Below are 15,852 nucleotides of genomic sequence, written 5' to 3'. Positions count from 1 at the left end.
TTTTTATCGATATCTCGTGATCCGCGCGCATTCGCCACGTCAAATATCGACCGTTGGCATTAAAAAAATGTGTTTTAAAAATGTTACCAAGTGGGAGTGCCACTTTAAACAATACATCACAAAACGCAAGACAATATCGGTTACTTCAAGATTTGGAGTTAAAAGATGACAGCCTTAGTGAATCACAGCCAAGGCAATATGCATAGAAACGAAGTGTCGTCTGTTAGTTTATCGGTGAAATTGATTACTTTTGGTCAAAAGTAAACATCTGGAATCATGGGAAAGGGATGAGGAAAGCGTTAAACTATTAGAATAATCATTATTTGACTGAAGTGTGAAAGTCTTGGTTAATATTGTTTTACACTTAATCACCAAGAAATTATCTTATCATCGTAGCTCTAATCGATGACGTATATTTTATATCAATTGAGTTATACGATATCTTTTTGCTACAGTATCATTCATATGTCTTGCTTTCCGTAGGTCTGCGTAACATATCTCAGGCAATATGTTTTGTCTTCACCATCCTCGTCTCAGATAGTTGACTCTACACTCAGTAATGGTCAAAGTGTTCATTATCTTCAGAAATATTACCTTTATTATTAACATTAATGATAATATTTATATAAAAAAAATAATAAAAATAATAATAATAATAATTATTATTATTATTATTATTATTATTATTATTATTATTATTTTTTTTTTTTTTTTTTTTTTATTATTAATTGTTAGTCTTGTTAAAATAATGCAAACATTTCAAATGTTATCGCTACAAAATTAACAAAAAATCGCTCACATTAATGACATAGGGTGTACATCATTGTACAGAACAATCTTGTAACAACAACTCTTCAGAAAATTTTAACAATTGATCTCGATTTTGAACAATGCTATGTGTACTTAATTTTCAGCCATAGAAAAAAAAGTGTACAGGCTTCACTGTTCTCGTGTTTCTGCGGTAACCCAAACTTCTTCGCTTGGCAATGTTACAACTCCATATTTTTTCCGTACGTTTACACTTCCTACATAGCTGAACTTGAACTTCTCGCAAAGTGTTGCCAACAACACTATGCTTTCAGCGTATGACAGGCGATACCCTGGACATATCCTCTTTCCAGCAAAACAAAGGGTGAAAATGCCAACTTATGACGCTTTGCCACTTGTTCAGGCAGAAATCGGTCAGGGTCGAATCTGCGGAAGACAAAAGTATAAAGCAACCAGTTTAATTCAAACATATTTCTTTAGCTAGCTTATTTTTCAGTTTCTTTGTCATTTACATTAAACATCGTTCATTATAATTGCGGAAATTAGAAACGACATTTCTGGGAAAAGTTAATTTAGGAGCAGCTTACATCAGTCCAAGATTAAATCTGGAAAGGTTTAAGAGGTTGATAATATTTCACTGGACGCATCAATATGTGTGTACTCACAATCGACAATCTCTATAAAAGATCGTTAGTCAATTTATCGCTCATTGAGACAAACCAAGACAAACTCAAAACTTCAGTCAGATTGGATTAAACTTAACATCGTCAATTATGTGTATGTCAGATGAAGATCAAAGTTCTCAGTATATCAAGTTTTTCTTCCAGGAATAGACCGTAATATGACAAATGCTTCAGAGGTTTTCCCAAGATACCTATGGTACTGATCTAATTTGTACCATAGAGTTTGTTTCAGAAAGCTTGTGATTGATTTTCATAGCTTTTTTAAGCATAATTGTCCTTTAAGAGGTGTATGGTTGTCATCAGCTTCTCTACGTGCCATTTTTCGAGGAAAACACAGCATATAAAAGTGTTTACCGTATTTCAGCATCAAATGACCTAGTGTAAAGAGAGACTTTGCCATTACACTTATTGCTTCGCAGAGTTACTCAGACCCTTTCTCAAAGCACAGATTTCTATGATTGGAATATGTTATTATAGATCTCAATGGACGTTACCTTTCTGGTTCCGGCCAAATGTTCTCGTCCGTATGTACCACTCCAAGTGCATGCACCACTCCAGCCTGCAAGATAAGGTAAATTAGTATTACAAAGTATTTTCAATATTTCTCTAGCAAACGTATTGCTGAACAATATGAACTAACCGCCGAGAAGTTCAAATAAAATAATTTTCTTTCTGTGAAGAAAGGGTCAAAACAACGAGTGGTTTTGCCGACAGATATTAACATGACATTTAATTTTATCTTAATATTGAGTCAAGTCCTAAATAAAATCATTTCTATATTAGATTCGTTTTAAAGAGAAAAATGGGTTTCTGTTTGTGAGTTGAGGTTGCTCTGACTTATGGTGTAAACGACAACATAACGTCTTACCCCTTTTTCTATACGATACCCTAACACCTTCATGTCTTCGTCGTAATTGATTCTTGCAGTGAACGGAGCAAGGACAGAACATCGCATCGATTCATCTAATACTCTCTTTACGTACCTAATGCATGTGACATAATTTGGGATGGTCAGTCACGGAGATGGACGCCCTACTATACTGTGATCTGAACGTGTAATGTGTTTAACCGCAAGCTATGGTAATAAAGGACCAATATGGCACATATAGGAAAATTACTCGTTCTTCGAACAACGAAGTGTTTGCAAAACAAATTTTACAACTCTTCAAAGAGTAAGCGTTCCAAAATTTCAAGAACTTTGAATTCCAAAAAACATTTCAACAAAGATTTTTTGAGATGATTGGCATGATGACAGTTACTCTGACGACATATCCTGCCCTTATATGTCTTCTGATTTTACAAATAGGCTCATGTCCTTGAGTAAAACTCTAAACTCGCACTGGCACATCGAACCCGAAAAAATATTGACTGCATCACTGGCACATGGAACCCGAAAAAATATTGACTGCATCACGAAATATGTAGATTTGTGTCTAGAGACTTAAAATAACATAAAGACATAAAATAACGATGGGACTGTATTTAGATTAAGATCAGTGTAACGAATGTGTAAAGTAGGCATAGAAACACACTTACTCAAGTTTAGCATAAGTCCTATAATCTTTATTCGACTCCTTTCCAAGGACTTCAATTACTTCTTCATGCACTTTGTCTTGTAATGTCATGTCTTGAGATAAGTAATAGAAGGCCCATACAAGCACTAGGGGAAAAATCCATTGGTATCCTTTGACAAATAGTTTTTACCAAAGAATCAGAACCACCCTCAACATTCAGGATAGTACATTCGCTTAGGGATTCGTCTATTATTTTTCAAAACTTGTATATACGTATATTAAAGTAGTTTTCTAACTCTTTACATTAATGGAAGTGGATGAAAGAAGATTTGATAATTCGTTATATAATTAGTATTTACAATGAAGAGATAATGGCCCATTACTGGTGAATTACAACCATAAGAAAGGAGCAAGACGAAATAAAACGTATCGTCATCAAATTACCTACGTTTAATAAAAATGAAGGATTTGAAGGGAAGTACAGATAAAGTATCGTTGCTGTTGATGTTGTTTCACACTCTGTAGACACACATATGTTAAAACCTATAGCTAAAGTCATTCTACGTTCTTGTGAGGCAGCAGACGACTTAACGTACTGCCTAATGAAATGTAATACACATATTTTATAATGCGCACTTACTGAAAGTAGTTGTATGGTAACCACCAGAGTAGTAAACAACAACTTCACTGAGTAATTGCTCTTCGTTTTCACATGAATCGATCAGGATATCGAGAAAGTTCCGATCTTCATAGCTCAGAGGGGGATTGTCACGTCGGTGTTGAACTAAGTCACGTATCAGGTCATGCCATACTTTTAAAGCTGTTTAAGAATACGATACACACATGTATATAATATTTCAAGTTTTTCTTTAAAATACACTCCTGTTTCTTAAGCTAACGAGATATCAATCCTTTAATTTATTTTAATGGAGTCTCGTGTTTGGTTTACACTTTTTTATGACTTAATTCTGAAATGGTCGGATCTTTGTCCCAAAAGTGTCCCTTTTCAAATGTCGACTGTAGTCTGAAATTATAAAAAAAAATCCTTCCGTAAAATATATCAGTTAGCTACAACACTACTAAATTAAGAGAATGGTTCTCAGAAATTACCTCTGTTAAATTTCTCGTCCATCTCAAGGCCAGGGTTACCAATTTTTGGTTGAGTGCTTCCATGGTCTTTAAGAAAACAAGCAGCATAGAACACCATTTTTAAAATCTAATACGATAAAATAATGTCCAGCTTAAAACAACCAAGGTTGTGTTCGTCAGGACTGGCTTACCCTCAAATCTCAGATAGACTCACAGCGATCACTTGAACGAGAGGTTTCATGATATGGTTTGCCTACGTTTTGATAACATATCAATGACATGCCTTCAGTAAGCCACAATATTAGCACTTTATGGTCGTCAAGAAAACGTATTTAATCGTGTCCAATATTTCTTAAAATGGAGAGGGCATTGCGTTCAGCTGTTAGATTCGATGACTTGTACAAACTTTAGTTAGAATGTCGTTGGATAAAGTGAAGTAAATTTCACGACAGATGGGGCTTCAGTAAACACTCGCTTTAAATGTCACCATTCAAGCTTGTAGGTATTCAAGCATTAATTTGCATACTTATTAATACTTACGGTCTCGTAGTGGTCATGTAGAGCGACAACTTTCGTTTCGTCATCGAAAAAATCTCCGAACACGACCTTTCCATAAGCACGACTTACAAACGTAGACATGTATTCTTTCACAGCAATGTGTTCGCCAGCGGGTAGAGAAGAAATTTTCTCAGCTACTTCATCAGCCATCTTTAAAAGAGAACAATGAACTTTATGACTTTCTCCATCATACGAAGTCTTCATCTTTCTGTCCGTACATTAAATTCACTAAATGTTTGTAAAGTTAATTTTTGCTTGCAGAAAACATGCATGTACAACTAAAACGTGTAATTGGTATGCATCTGACTATATTAAAAATCATAAGCAAGTATGCATGCATGCGTACATCCACGCATGGAAGCACATACATGTATGTATGTATGTATGTATGTATGTATGTATGTATGTATGTATGTATGTATGTATGTATTATGTATGTATGTATGTATGTATGTATGTATGTATGTATGTATGTATGTATGTATGTATGTATGTATGTATGTATGTATGTATGTATGTATGTACGTACGTACGTATGTACGTACGTACGTACGTACGTATGTACGTACGTATGTATGTACGTATGTACGTATGTACGTACGCACGCACGCACGTACGCACGCACGCACGCACGCACGCACGCAGGCAGGCAGGCAGGCAGGCAGGCAGGCAGGCAGGTAGGTAGGTAGGTAGGTAGGTAGGTTCGTTCATGTGAATGTTTGTATCTACATACCTCTTGATAGCACTTGTAGTAACGTGCTACAGCCTCATATTGAAATGACACATCATGTAGCTTCCTTCTCCTTTTAGCGTCTTCTCCATTTGCAAATTGCATATTATCAGCACCAATGAAAGGCTTAGCGAATTCGTACAGGTCATCTAGAAAAGTCAGTAAATGGAAACATGTATCATAATAAATCATTAACCTATTAATAGCTATGATAGTCCAGGGCTTTGAACTATTTATTATATACTATGATTATTTTCAATGACGAATCTTATTTGAATAAGACGGTCTTCTAAAGAATATTTGGTCTATTTAATCCATTATATAGCTAAATCATTGGCTGAAATACAGTGTCGACGACGTCGATTTATACATCTAACCTTATCCTAGTGGTTATTTTAGTCGTGCTGAAATATAGCATTTAGACTAATATTTATGAGTTTTCATAGCATGTCGTTAATTGTGAATTCACTTCTTCTTTTCTAACATCCTTGTTCCTCGTTTCATCTTCTTATCGTGTGTTCAAGGTTCACTTCGGTATTGGCGACTCTGAAATATGTACTCGTCAGTGCTACGGGGAGTTCAATTTTGGTGCAGTCGATACCGATATAGCAAACTCGGTTTCATGATACGATTGGTGCAGCGCTTTACATACCGGGTTTGTCGAATGCCTTGATGTGATCCTTCCAGGCCTCGGGCGACGCCAGACTTACGTAATAGTGCGTTCCATACCAAAACGAGGCAACATCGCCGTATTCTGCATGTAGCTTGAACAGAAATTGTGGAAAACCACCCGCTTCCATAATATCTTCAAGATTTCCCTTTCTATCGATGAAAAATATTTTAAACTTTACCTTAAGTTGGATTGTCTTCTGCCAGCTTTTTTCTCTATCTTATTTTAACGCTTAGTCAATATTTGACCCCAAGAACATGGTAAATACATGCTAAGTAGAACAAAGTGATCAAAGCCCATGAATCAGTTGTTTTCCGGCCGAATCAAATTTTCAGCAGACGCATCCCAAAGACGTCGTATTTATTTTATCCAACGTCATCCTCAAAGAGCACTGATGCATGATGCCTCTTTTCTTTACTGAGCCACAGAGTCTAGTGTAATGATAAACCCCTTCCGCACTCCATTGCTCATATTCATAGAATATGCGTGACAAAAGGTGAATCTTCGAAAATCCAAATTCAAGTGACAACCAAATTTAAATCCATGATATGTTAATCGATTCCATAAGCTTTTCGTCATATTCCACGGTTACATCTCGTCTTCATGGCAAAAAATAACGTTTGGCAGCACAAATTTTATGTTTTAAAATCAACTCAAATGTATCTTGAAGTTTTCAAACGTAATGCCTGCCAAATGTGTGTTTGACATTACCATTTGGAAATATCCTTCTTATCAAAGTAGAAACCTCTTGTTTGCAATAAACTGTGATACGTATCAGCAGTGAGCTGATACCGAAAGAGAACCTATAAGAACGTTTTACATTTTCAGAAACGATTTCAATTCAGGGTTTGCTGATTCATGAGGCATATGGCTATAAAACATCTTTGTAGTAATCGAAGACGGCCTACTCTTGGTTGCGTTTTCCCATGCCCGGTATTTTAGCCGAAGTCCTTGGTTTTCCCTCTGTTCTTGCATTTCCAGAATCCTACAATGGATACGGGGTTTGTTTACTTCCATACTGAATGTGGTGTATACAATATATAGATATTTACTTTGTTTTGTCTTCTTTGTAAGATGGGCCACACTTAAAGCTTGTTACTATTATTGGATTCAATGGCAGTATTTCGTAGAAAAGTAATCTTCTTCATCAAAATGGCCCGTCGATCTCTTATCCATATAACGGTACCTTATTCTGGTATCACATACTGCTTTACAAGATAAAGTACAATGACATTATATACAAACTGGTGCGTTTATAAAAATAAGCTTTTTGCCATGTTAGTAATATTTTTCCTGTAGCCAGGTAAAATTGTTGGACTAATACATTCGTTTTAGTCTGCACTCTGGCAATTGAAAATACCTGTAAAAATAGACAGACACCTTCAAGCGTAGACGAGCAGAAAGATATAGTTGACACTCTGTCATTTCACTCTTTCGAGTGCCGCATACACGAAGATCTGAGCCAACTTTTTTATTTTGTTTGTGTATTTTTCGTCGTCCTGGCCGGTCACGTGATATTGCTTTAATCTGGCAAAGTCACAGTCGAAAGTAAAGCAGTTCATTTCAATTTCCGCCCCTAGCTAGTTCAGTGGAATGAAATGCCAACCGAAAACAGCAAAAGCGGCTGTCAACAATGTCACAGAAACAGAAGTGATTTAGAACTTGGTGAAATGAATCACCGTTATTATCGTTCTATAACAAGTGAGTTCCATTTGCTAAAAATAGATAAAAGCACATTGGGCCATAACGTTGCTGTGATCACCAGGCTTAGGGGTGTAACGATTGGTAAATGATTTGATGACGTATCCGTATGCTGCGTTATGTGGCACGTTTCCATGTAGAATTTATTCAGAAGAACAAAAATTCCCCTACCTTGGAGAGGTGGCCGTTAAATCTCGATTTAAGGCACTGGTAAAGGATCGAAAGGACGACTACCACTATGGCGAGGAAAACAGCTACGTACGCCATCTTGTTAACCCTGTTATAGGGTACAGGTCACGAAGCGAATCATATACATATTGACCTATGTCCTTGGACGTTTAGGTCACCTCTGTATTGAGATCACCGCATACAGCTTTGGAAAACAAAGTTTGATGACTCGCAATCAACTTTCTGTGACATGAATGAGAGGATATTGTTTAACACCTCCATGAACGTTGCACAGTGGCAAACGAATATTAACGTTAGTTTGTTGAGGGTTAGCAAAACGTTGAAAAGAACTTGAAGTTTACGCTCAGTATCTACACATTGGATTACTGAATCATTAGGTTAAGGTAGAACGCGCCTCGAAAGTCAAAAGCCTAAACTTTTGCGCAAACTTTCCTGAATGAAACTTTCAACAATTCAGCAAGAGTATTATATTTTGCTCATTCTCTTTTGAAAAGATAAAACGTCTGCAGGTCTAGGTTTTTTCCGTTTGCACCGGATCGTTACTATGCATTTACTTCAAGGAAAAAATGAAAGATACCGTATCAAGAGCCAATTTGGAAGAATAGGGCCTGGTCTTCAAATTTTTCAAATGTATCAAAAGTATTAGGTGCCCTACAGCTGAAAGTTGCAATAAAATAAATAACTTATAAAATCAATAAAACGGCAATCGGAGACCGTTTAAGTTCAAGTGCATTGGTAAAAATAACCATTTCATTTTTGACAAAATAAGTATTCTTTTAATTTAAAAAATGGATTCTACCTCAAGAATAAGCCTCGTGATAGGTTTTTCACGTATAAAATCTAGAAAATTAAGGCCATCTTAATGGGGGCCGAAAAATTCAAAGCTACTAGCAGTTGTAGGCCATCATATATCGCCTCCAATTTTTCGCACAAATTGAGCCCAGTGTAGTGCGTCTATACAAAATGTATGTCGTTACCCTCGCTTGTTGAACTTATCTCACATCACCCTTCAAAATATACTGAGGACGTACGATTTATATTTATGTTACGCAGAAACGAACGCTGTACAGAAATCACACAATGTCATTTAAGCGTCTATTCCACCTGTAAAATGCATTGGTAAATAATACCCTTGGTGTTCAGAATTCATTTGTCACAGTTTCTACAAGGTGACAACAGTGGCAATCCATGAAGTGTATGAGCACCAGAGTGAAAAATAAGAAATCTGATTTAAGAAAGAATAACCTAGTAGTTTCTTGTGACCCCGATCTGAATTAAATATGTCAATACAAAATTTCCTGTACAATACAGTTCTGGATCACGCATACGCTACGACTGGTATTTACAGCAAAAAACAGGATGGTTGGACAGTCTCATATACATTACGTTTACGTTTTTGAATGTCCCACACAAGTTCTGTTGATAACATTGTAGATAAGAAGAACCGACTCATTTGAGTAAAATACTAATCATGTAACACTCCACTCCACTGTTTATCCTTGTATGTCTATAACAACAGATTGGCTTCAGTAGGTATACATAGCAATTCCCTTGTGTGTTCAGTCCAGAACTCACATAACACTCACATAAGTCGGTTCTTTTTATCTACAATGTTATCTACAAAACTTGTGTGCCACGTACAAAAAAGTAAACGTAATGTATATGAGACTGTTCAACCATCCTGTTTTTTGCTGTATCTTACACTGCAGTCCCAAATACATTTTATTCACATGATTATGTAGCACGTTTATTCAAGACCATGAAAATGTGGATTTCGCAGTGCTCGCTTCTCCAAGCTTACCCACAACTTGAGTTGACCTATTGTTGTGCATCGCCTTCCAAGTTCAATTATAAGAAACCCGACGTAAGAAAGTTTACGTTGCATTCCTCAATTGATATCAAACGTTTTGTGAATGAACGTTAATGAGGTACTCTCCTTAATTCTTAGTTGGAAGATCTCGTCTGCTTTCATTCAGCTGTTCTATCAACAGGTTAAGCCAGACATATATTTTCCTGTTCCTGCTGCCAATGCTGACACATCTGTTTATGTCAGCAGTGCTTATACTGTCTGCTGCTTGCACAATGTAACTTACATTAAATTTTGTAAAAGTCTTGAGCATTGGTGTTTGCATATTGTGTACTATACTCGCCGGTTCGCCGAGCGGCTGTGGTCAGAGCTGAAAGTGTCTGCCTATTCAATTAGAGCAATTTCTGCTAGTCATCGCTGAAGTCTGACGTCTAACCTACCTTCACGTTCTACCACGTTTCGATGAAATCTTTCCAAATCAACAGTTGACAGTCGTAAATCAACACTTCAGTCTGCAATTCTCGGACAAGTCTACGTGTGAATTTTGTACAAGACAGAGGGCGCTTTAATCGCTAAACGGAATGTTGCATGTAAATTGTTTTGATTTACCCGATTCACCCAGCAGTTCATAGTGAGCCGTACAATTTTGATCTGATAGTTTTCACTTTTAATATTAACTATAGTATTTAGGTTTCTGGAAAATATGATTTGGTATCACACAAAATTATATAATTTGTCTCATTCTCCATGTTTCTTACTATACTATAACACTCCATCTTTCCTACTTTTCGGTAGGCTTGGATCTATTTTCACCGCACAGGCCTGTCCCTGGGATGTTTTGCGACAGGAAAGGAAGTAAGCACTTTCTGATAGCATAATTGACAACCTTGATGCTGCAATACACTGACGTACACCAATCCCTTACTTTCTGATTTTTTTCACGCTCCTCGTAGGATAATGTTTGTGCCTTACTGGCGTTGACCCCTTTCGGAACTAGTCCTGATACTATCACAGCATAGGTCGACTCAAACTTGTAAGGGTTCTGCAATAAATCATTAAATCAAATGTATAGGAAGCTTTACATACACTGTCTTTCTTCCTAGTTTAGCATAGTATAGCATCCAGCACTGTAATAAGCCGAAGCCGAAGCCGAAGGCGAGAAGTTGTGCGGCTCCGCGAAAAACACGTGTATACGATGACGTCAAACAGAGAAAAAATACCATGGGATTATATATTTATCACATGAACCAGTCTTCTTATATTCTTTTGACGTAGATGCATCAAAATTATCGTAACGATTTGCATGAATTTCGTCGCGATTTGTGTTCTACTTTGAACTTCGCGGATTACTTTCATTTAAAGAGTAAAGCGGCCCGTCACGAAGGAGATACTTTCATTCATAAATCCCATCAAGCTGAAAATTGATATACCGAATGGTATCGCCACCAACCGGACGTACGGATTCGGTCACGTGAACGTGTCAATCATTGTCTCGTTCTGTACCGATGCCAAGGCTAGTCGGCCATCGGTGGACATAGCTTTCACCTCGCGAGCAACGGATAGCCATAGTATTCATAGTTATTTAGAATATTTACAAATAGATTTATGAAGTAAATACAACGAAACGATCGAAACAGTAATTCTCATTCTCAGAGATTCCGTGGCTTTTCAAAATATCACACAAATTTACGACCTTGGCGAGCGCGAAAGATTCCGTTCGATGACACATCGGGCGTGTACCTCATTGCCTGCCATCGCATCAACTGTCTCTGCCGGTGTCAACTCGTCAATCCCGATCTCGGTCGTCAGTGTTTTCCTCTTACGGAAATGAGTACAGTAGAATTACGGATTCTACTGTATTCTTACTTTGATGTTTGCAGTGACACATATCTCGCCCGTTGATACATCCTAATTTTATTACTTGACGGAAACTCTGTTTTGAGTGTTGTTTTAGTCAACTTTCGAAGTACATCGGATTCCACAGCGCTCTGTGTTGACAGCTTATGTCTTCGCTACAGCCGTACGCCGCGCTGCAAGTTTGATTCCGAGCGAGAATTTACGGATTTGTGCGATGAAGGAAATTTATCATTGTTAATCAAATTACTTTATGCTTGTGCCTCCTATGTCGCTTTCCCGAAGATTCTACTGTACTCATTTATTCAGTTGAACTTACGTTGAGGTGTAGGTTTCGGTTCTATCGCCAACCGGGATCGCCAGGTACGACGTCCACGACTCGACTGGAGCCGCGACGTTACTGAGCCATTAAAATAAAACGATCGACGGTATCTCCAAAAAGCTATAGTTTTAGCTACTCGAAATTTCGTTGGGCAAATATGCCTTCTATGTTTCCATGTCTGGGTTTATCGGGTCACCTTTTTGGTAAAACTGTCGTGAGAGCTAGCACGGCATTCGATCAAAACAAATCTGTCTGTGTTGCGACGCCTGCATGTATGAACGGTACCATGCACGAAAAAGTTCCTGTTGATGACGTATAACAGGGGTAGCTCGGATTTCTTATCCTACGTCACACAGTGGCGATTCGGGCCAGTTCATGTGATAATAGTAATATATATATATATACTTGCGGAAAGATCAATAAAATTCTGTTTTGTGTTCACTAACTAGATAAAACTTTGAAAGGTAAAGAAATTTGTAGATAAAGAGTAAAATAAGACAAAATTTACCAAACACGTTTACTTATGGCTGACCATTATCTTGTAGAATCGATAGAAAATTTCCTTCAGAAATGTTGCCTAAGCAATATCATATTGTCACGCCTTTATCACGTATCTTCGTTTACGAAGTCTGAGTTGAGGTATCGGTCTGGGATTGAAATGCTTTCAGTAACTGAAACTGACACCGAAGTTGTCGGTTGTGAGCACTACTTTTTTAATAATAATAATAATAATAATAATAATAATAATAATAATAATAATGGGTTTTATATATAGCGCACATATCCACAAGTACATGTGATCAAGGCGCTTTTTACAATTATTATTACCCCTGGTCACTGGACCTAATATGATACCACTCAACTCCCTGGGGAGCAAACAACAGCTCACATGTGCAGCCAATAAGCGCAGAAGAGCTAAACACACACATTACAACCACTGTCCTAAAAGGTACCCATCACTCTGGGTGGGGAGAAGCAATGAGGAATAAAGTGCCTTGCCCAAGGACACAACACCACAGCCATGCCGGGGCTCGAACTCGCCATCCTTTGATCGTGAGTCCACTAGCAAATCAAAATCTGCTCTGTTCTACTATGAAAAGAGTACAATTTAAGTAGTTTCCAAATATACATATTATAACGAATGAATGACTTAACATGCAGCAAATACGTCGGTATATATTAAAAGGCGGAAAATATTGTCAAAACAGGAGGAGATGATCTTTCAGCTTGAAGCTTGAGTCAACATCAATCTCCGGTCATTTCTAATTAGTATGGCATCTTTAAACAATTATACATCACTAAACGCAAGACAATATCGGTTACTTCAAGATTTAGAGTTTGCAGATAACAGGCTTACTGAATCACAGACAAGAGAATAAGCATAGAAACGCAGTGTGTCTGTGAGGTCAATATCTGTTGAGTCAAAACTAAACATCTGGCATCATGGGAAAGGGATAAGAATGGCGTTACATTATTACAATCATCATTATTTAGGTGAAGTGTGAAAGCCTTGGTTAATATTATTTCACAGTTAATCACCAAGAGATTATCTTATCATTGTAGCTCTAATCGATGACTATTTTATGTTCATATGAAGTATACGATATCTTTTTGCTACAGTATCATTCACATGTCTTGCTTTCCATAGGTTTGCGTGACATATCTTAGACAATGTGTTTTGTCTTCACAATGCTCGTCTCAGATAGTTGACTCTACATATGAATATGGTCAAAGTGCTCAATGTCCTAATAAATTAATACTACCATTATTATTTTTTTCATTATCATTTTATTGCAGTCTTCAAAAAGAAAGAAAATACAATATACTTCACAGTTCACTGGATTACAAATGTATACAGTTCACAAATAAAAGGTTGAAATTTCGAAAAGTCATAAGATTTTTCCAATACTTGTAACATGTCTCCCCACTTTCTAATAACAAGTTTACTCTTTCGAATAACAATGTAACGTTCATTTTGTTGTATATTGAAAATAAAGGACTTGAAATTGACAAATGTTGGTGTTTTCTTTTCACATCTACTAATGTAACTATATCTCTTGGCAACTAATAAATCGAATTTAACAGCTCTGGTAATGCGGGATCTCCAAATAAAATTACTCTGGCTAATACAATATTCGCACAGTGAAAATACATTCCCCATGTCTCGGAAAGAATAGACCAAATTTCTTAGTTACCTTACATCCATAAAACAAATGTATAACAGTTTCAATATCACTTCGACAAAGGTACAATTTGACGTAGGTACTTTAGATGAAATTATTTTATGCAATCTTCTGTTTGTCATAAGAATGTTATGGGTAAATTTCCATTTGAAGCTTCTAAGCTTGACATCAAGTGTAATTCTAAAAGGTAATTGATACATTTCTTTCCAACTTTCGACAGATATACCCAATACATGATCATAATAAAGCTGTGATGTTGGTACCTTGAAAAATTTAGAAATAATACTTGGAGTAACAATTTTAGTTTTACACTGAGGTAAACTTAATGAAATATCTAAAATATTAATATTGTAATCATTTTAATTCATATCACAGGCGGCCCAGACACTATTAATAAGCTTATTATTGAGTTTTTCTCAGTTTTCTCTATCAGTTCCTCTCCTTTTCTTCATGCTCTGACTGATCGTAGTAAATAAAATAAATGACTACATAGCCTAACCTAGCCTCTTGACTCTTTATTTATTTTACACCCCATTACAAGGACGTTTATCTCTCATACACACATCCTGTAATTAATTAGTCAACACAACTAATTATGCTAATCCGTGGACTTATCAGGGATTTTACGGGTTGGTCAACATCGCGAAAGATATGAATGGTTACTAATTCATTAACATCACGATTGCTACGTTCAGACAGCTAAAAATTTAAACGCTTCTGCAACACTATTTGTGATTTGTAAACACAGGGGATTAATAGTTTGAGTCCGCTTGCGTCCATACTCACAAAATTAAGCCATTGTTTTGGTGTTTAAGACGTCTTAATGCGCCCTCTCGAGTTCAAAAGGTGTGTATGACCAAGCATACGGCATGGTAATAAGATGGCTGAAATGAACGACGTCGTACTGCTCGTCTTCTGTTTTTTTACCTGCTGCATATGCGGTCCAAACCGAATCATCGTCGTTTTAATGATCTGAATGCAGACCAAATGCAATCGTTAACCGATTTAGCCCTTGCGTTTGATGCGTTCAGAACTGTAATAAAGGGAAAACGGCTCCACGTTTCACCTACACTATTTTTTCGTTCTCTGTGTTCATGTTTTATTTTGTGCGTTTGGCTATTGGTGTAGATATAAGCCATGGCGAGGCGTAGAAGTAATCTAGATGTCGAATGACAGTGTGATCCTTTGACGCTACGTTTCGAAACCAGTGTGGTCTCTTCCCCATTTGCTTTTTGATATTTTCTCCCCTTGGATTTTTGTTTCACTGTTTGTTCCTTAATCATTGTCAGTGTTTTGTTCGTCCAGTAAGGAGGCTAGAATATTTATATTCGAGTCAGTTGATTGTGTTTCATTTTGTTCGGTCTTTTCTGTAAGATTGTGTACTTGTACATTTATGAGCTTGTCGCCAATGTTTGGATTTCTTTTGTATGCGATGATCAGTTTCATCGTGAATAAATTATTTAGCGTTTGATCTTTTTCTATTTCTTCCTAGTTCTTCAGGAGTGCTTGTTTGATGTCTTTTGTTTTGATATGTGGACTATGTGTGGTAGAAAATATCACTTTATTAGTGTTGTTGCTGTGTGTTTGTTTGTGATTTAAATGTGTTCTTCGTGTTGCGTAATTTGTTTCCGCATTGATGTTCGATATTTCTTGTTGTGAATATCCTCGTTGTAGCAATTTTTCATTAAATGTTTTGACTTTGTTGTTATAGTCCTCTTCGTTGTTACATGTCCTCATGTACCTTAATATTTCGCCTTTGATTAGGCCCTTGAAGGTTGATTTTG

General features: G+C 36.7%; 1 protein-coding gene across 1 annotated transcript; it reads right to left on the bottom strand.

Annotated features, from left to right (window-relative positions):
- Nucleotides 1–726: 726 nt before the first annotated feature.
- LOC139140067 (cytochrome P450 20A1-like) lies at nucleotides 727–7,989 on the bottom strand. Its single transcript, XM_070709077.1, has 11 exons — nucleotides 7,885–7,989; nucleotides 6,921–6,997; nucleotides 5,995–6,164; nucleotides 5,346–5,491; nucleotides 4,595–4,762; nucleotides 4,076–4,141; nucleotides 3,606–3,785; nucleotides 2,988–3,111; nucleotides 2,320–2,434; nucleotides 1,946–2,010; nucleotides 727–1,194 (listed from the first exon to the last, which is right to left on the bottom strand). The coding sequence occupies exons 1-7, from the start codon at nucleotides 7,978–7,980 to the stop codon at nucleotides 3,780–3,782; spliced, it is 729 nt and encodes a 242-aa protein (XP_070565178.1). The 5' UTR covers nucleotides 7,981–7,989; the 3' UTR covers nucleotides 727–1,194; nucleotides 1,946–2,010; nucleotides 2,320–2,434; nucleotides 2,988–3,111; nucleotides 3,606–3,779.
- Between the last annotated feature and the right edge of the window lie 7,863 nt (nucleotides 7,990–15,852).

The sequence above is a fragment of the Ptychodera flava genome, chromosome 1 (genome assembly GCF_041260155.1).
Source record: "Ptychodera flava strain L36383 chromosome 1, AS_Pfla_20210202, whole genome shotgun sequence".
Taxonomy (NCBI): domain Eukaryota; kingdom Metazoa; phylum Hemichordata; class Enteropneusta; family Ptychoderidae; genus Ptychodera; species Ptychodera flava.
This window is presented reverse-complemented; position numbering and strand designations above follow the sequence as displayed.

Bases quoted from the DNA above. Each gene is read 5' to 3' on its own strand.
- LOC139140067 (XM_070709077.1), bottom strand. From the start codon at position 7,980: ATGGCGTACGTAGCTGTTTTCCTCGCCATAGTGGTAGTCGTCCTTTCG. The intron at 6,998-7,884 runs GTAGGGGAATTT...TATCCATTGTAG, and splicing joins TTAACGGCCACCTCTCCAAG to GATTCTGGAAATGCAAGAAC. The intron at 5,492-5,994 runs GTATGTAAAGCG...TGACTTTTCTAG, and splicing joins CAAGGCATTCGACAAACCCG to ATGACCTGTACGAATTCGCT.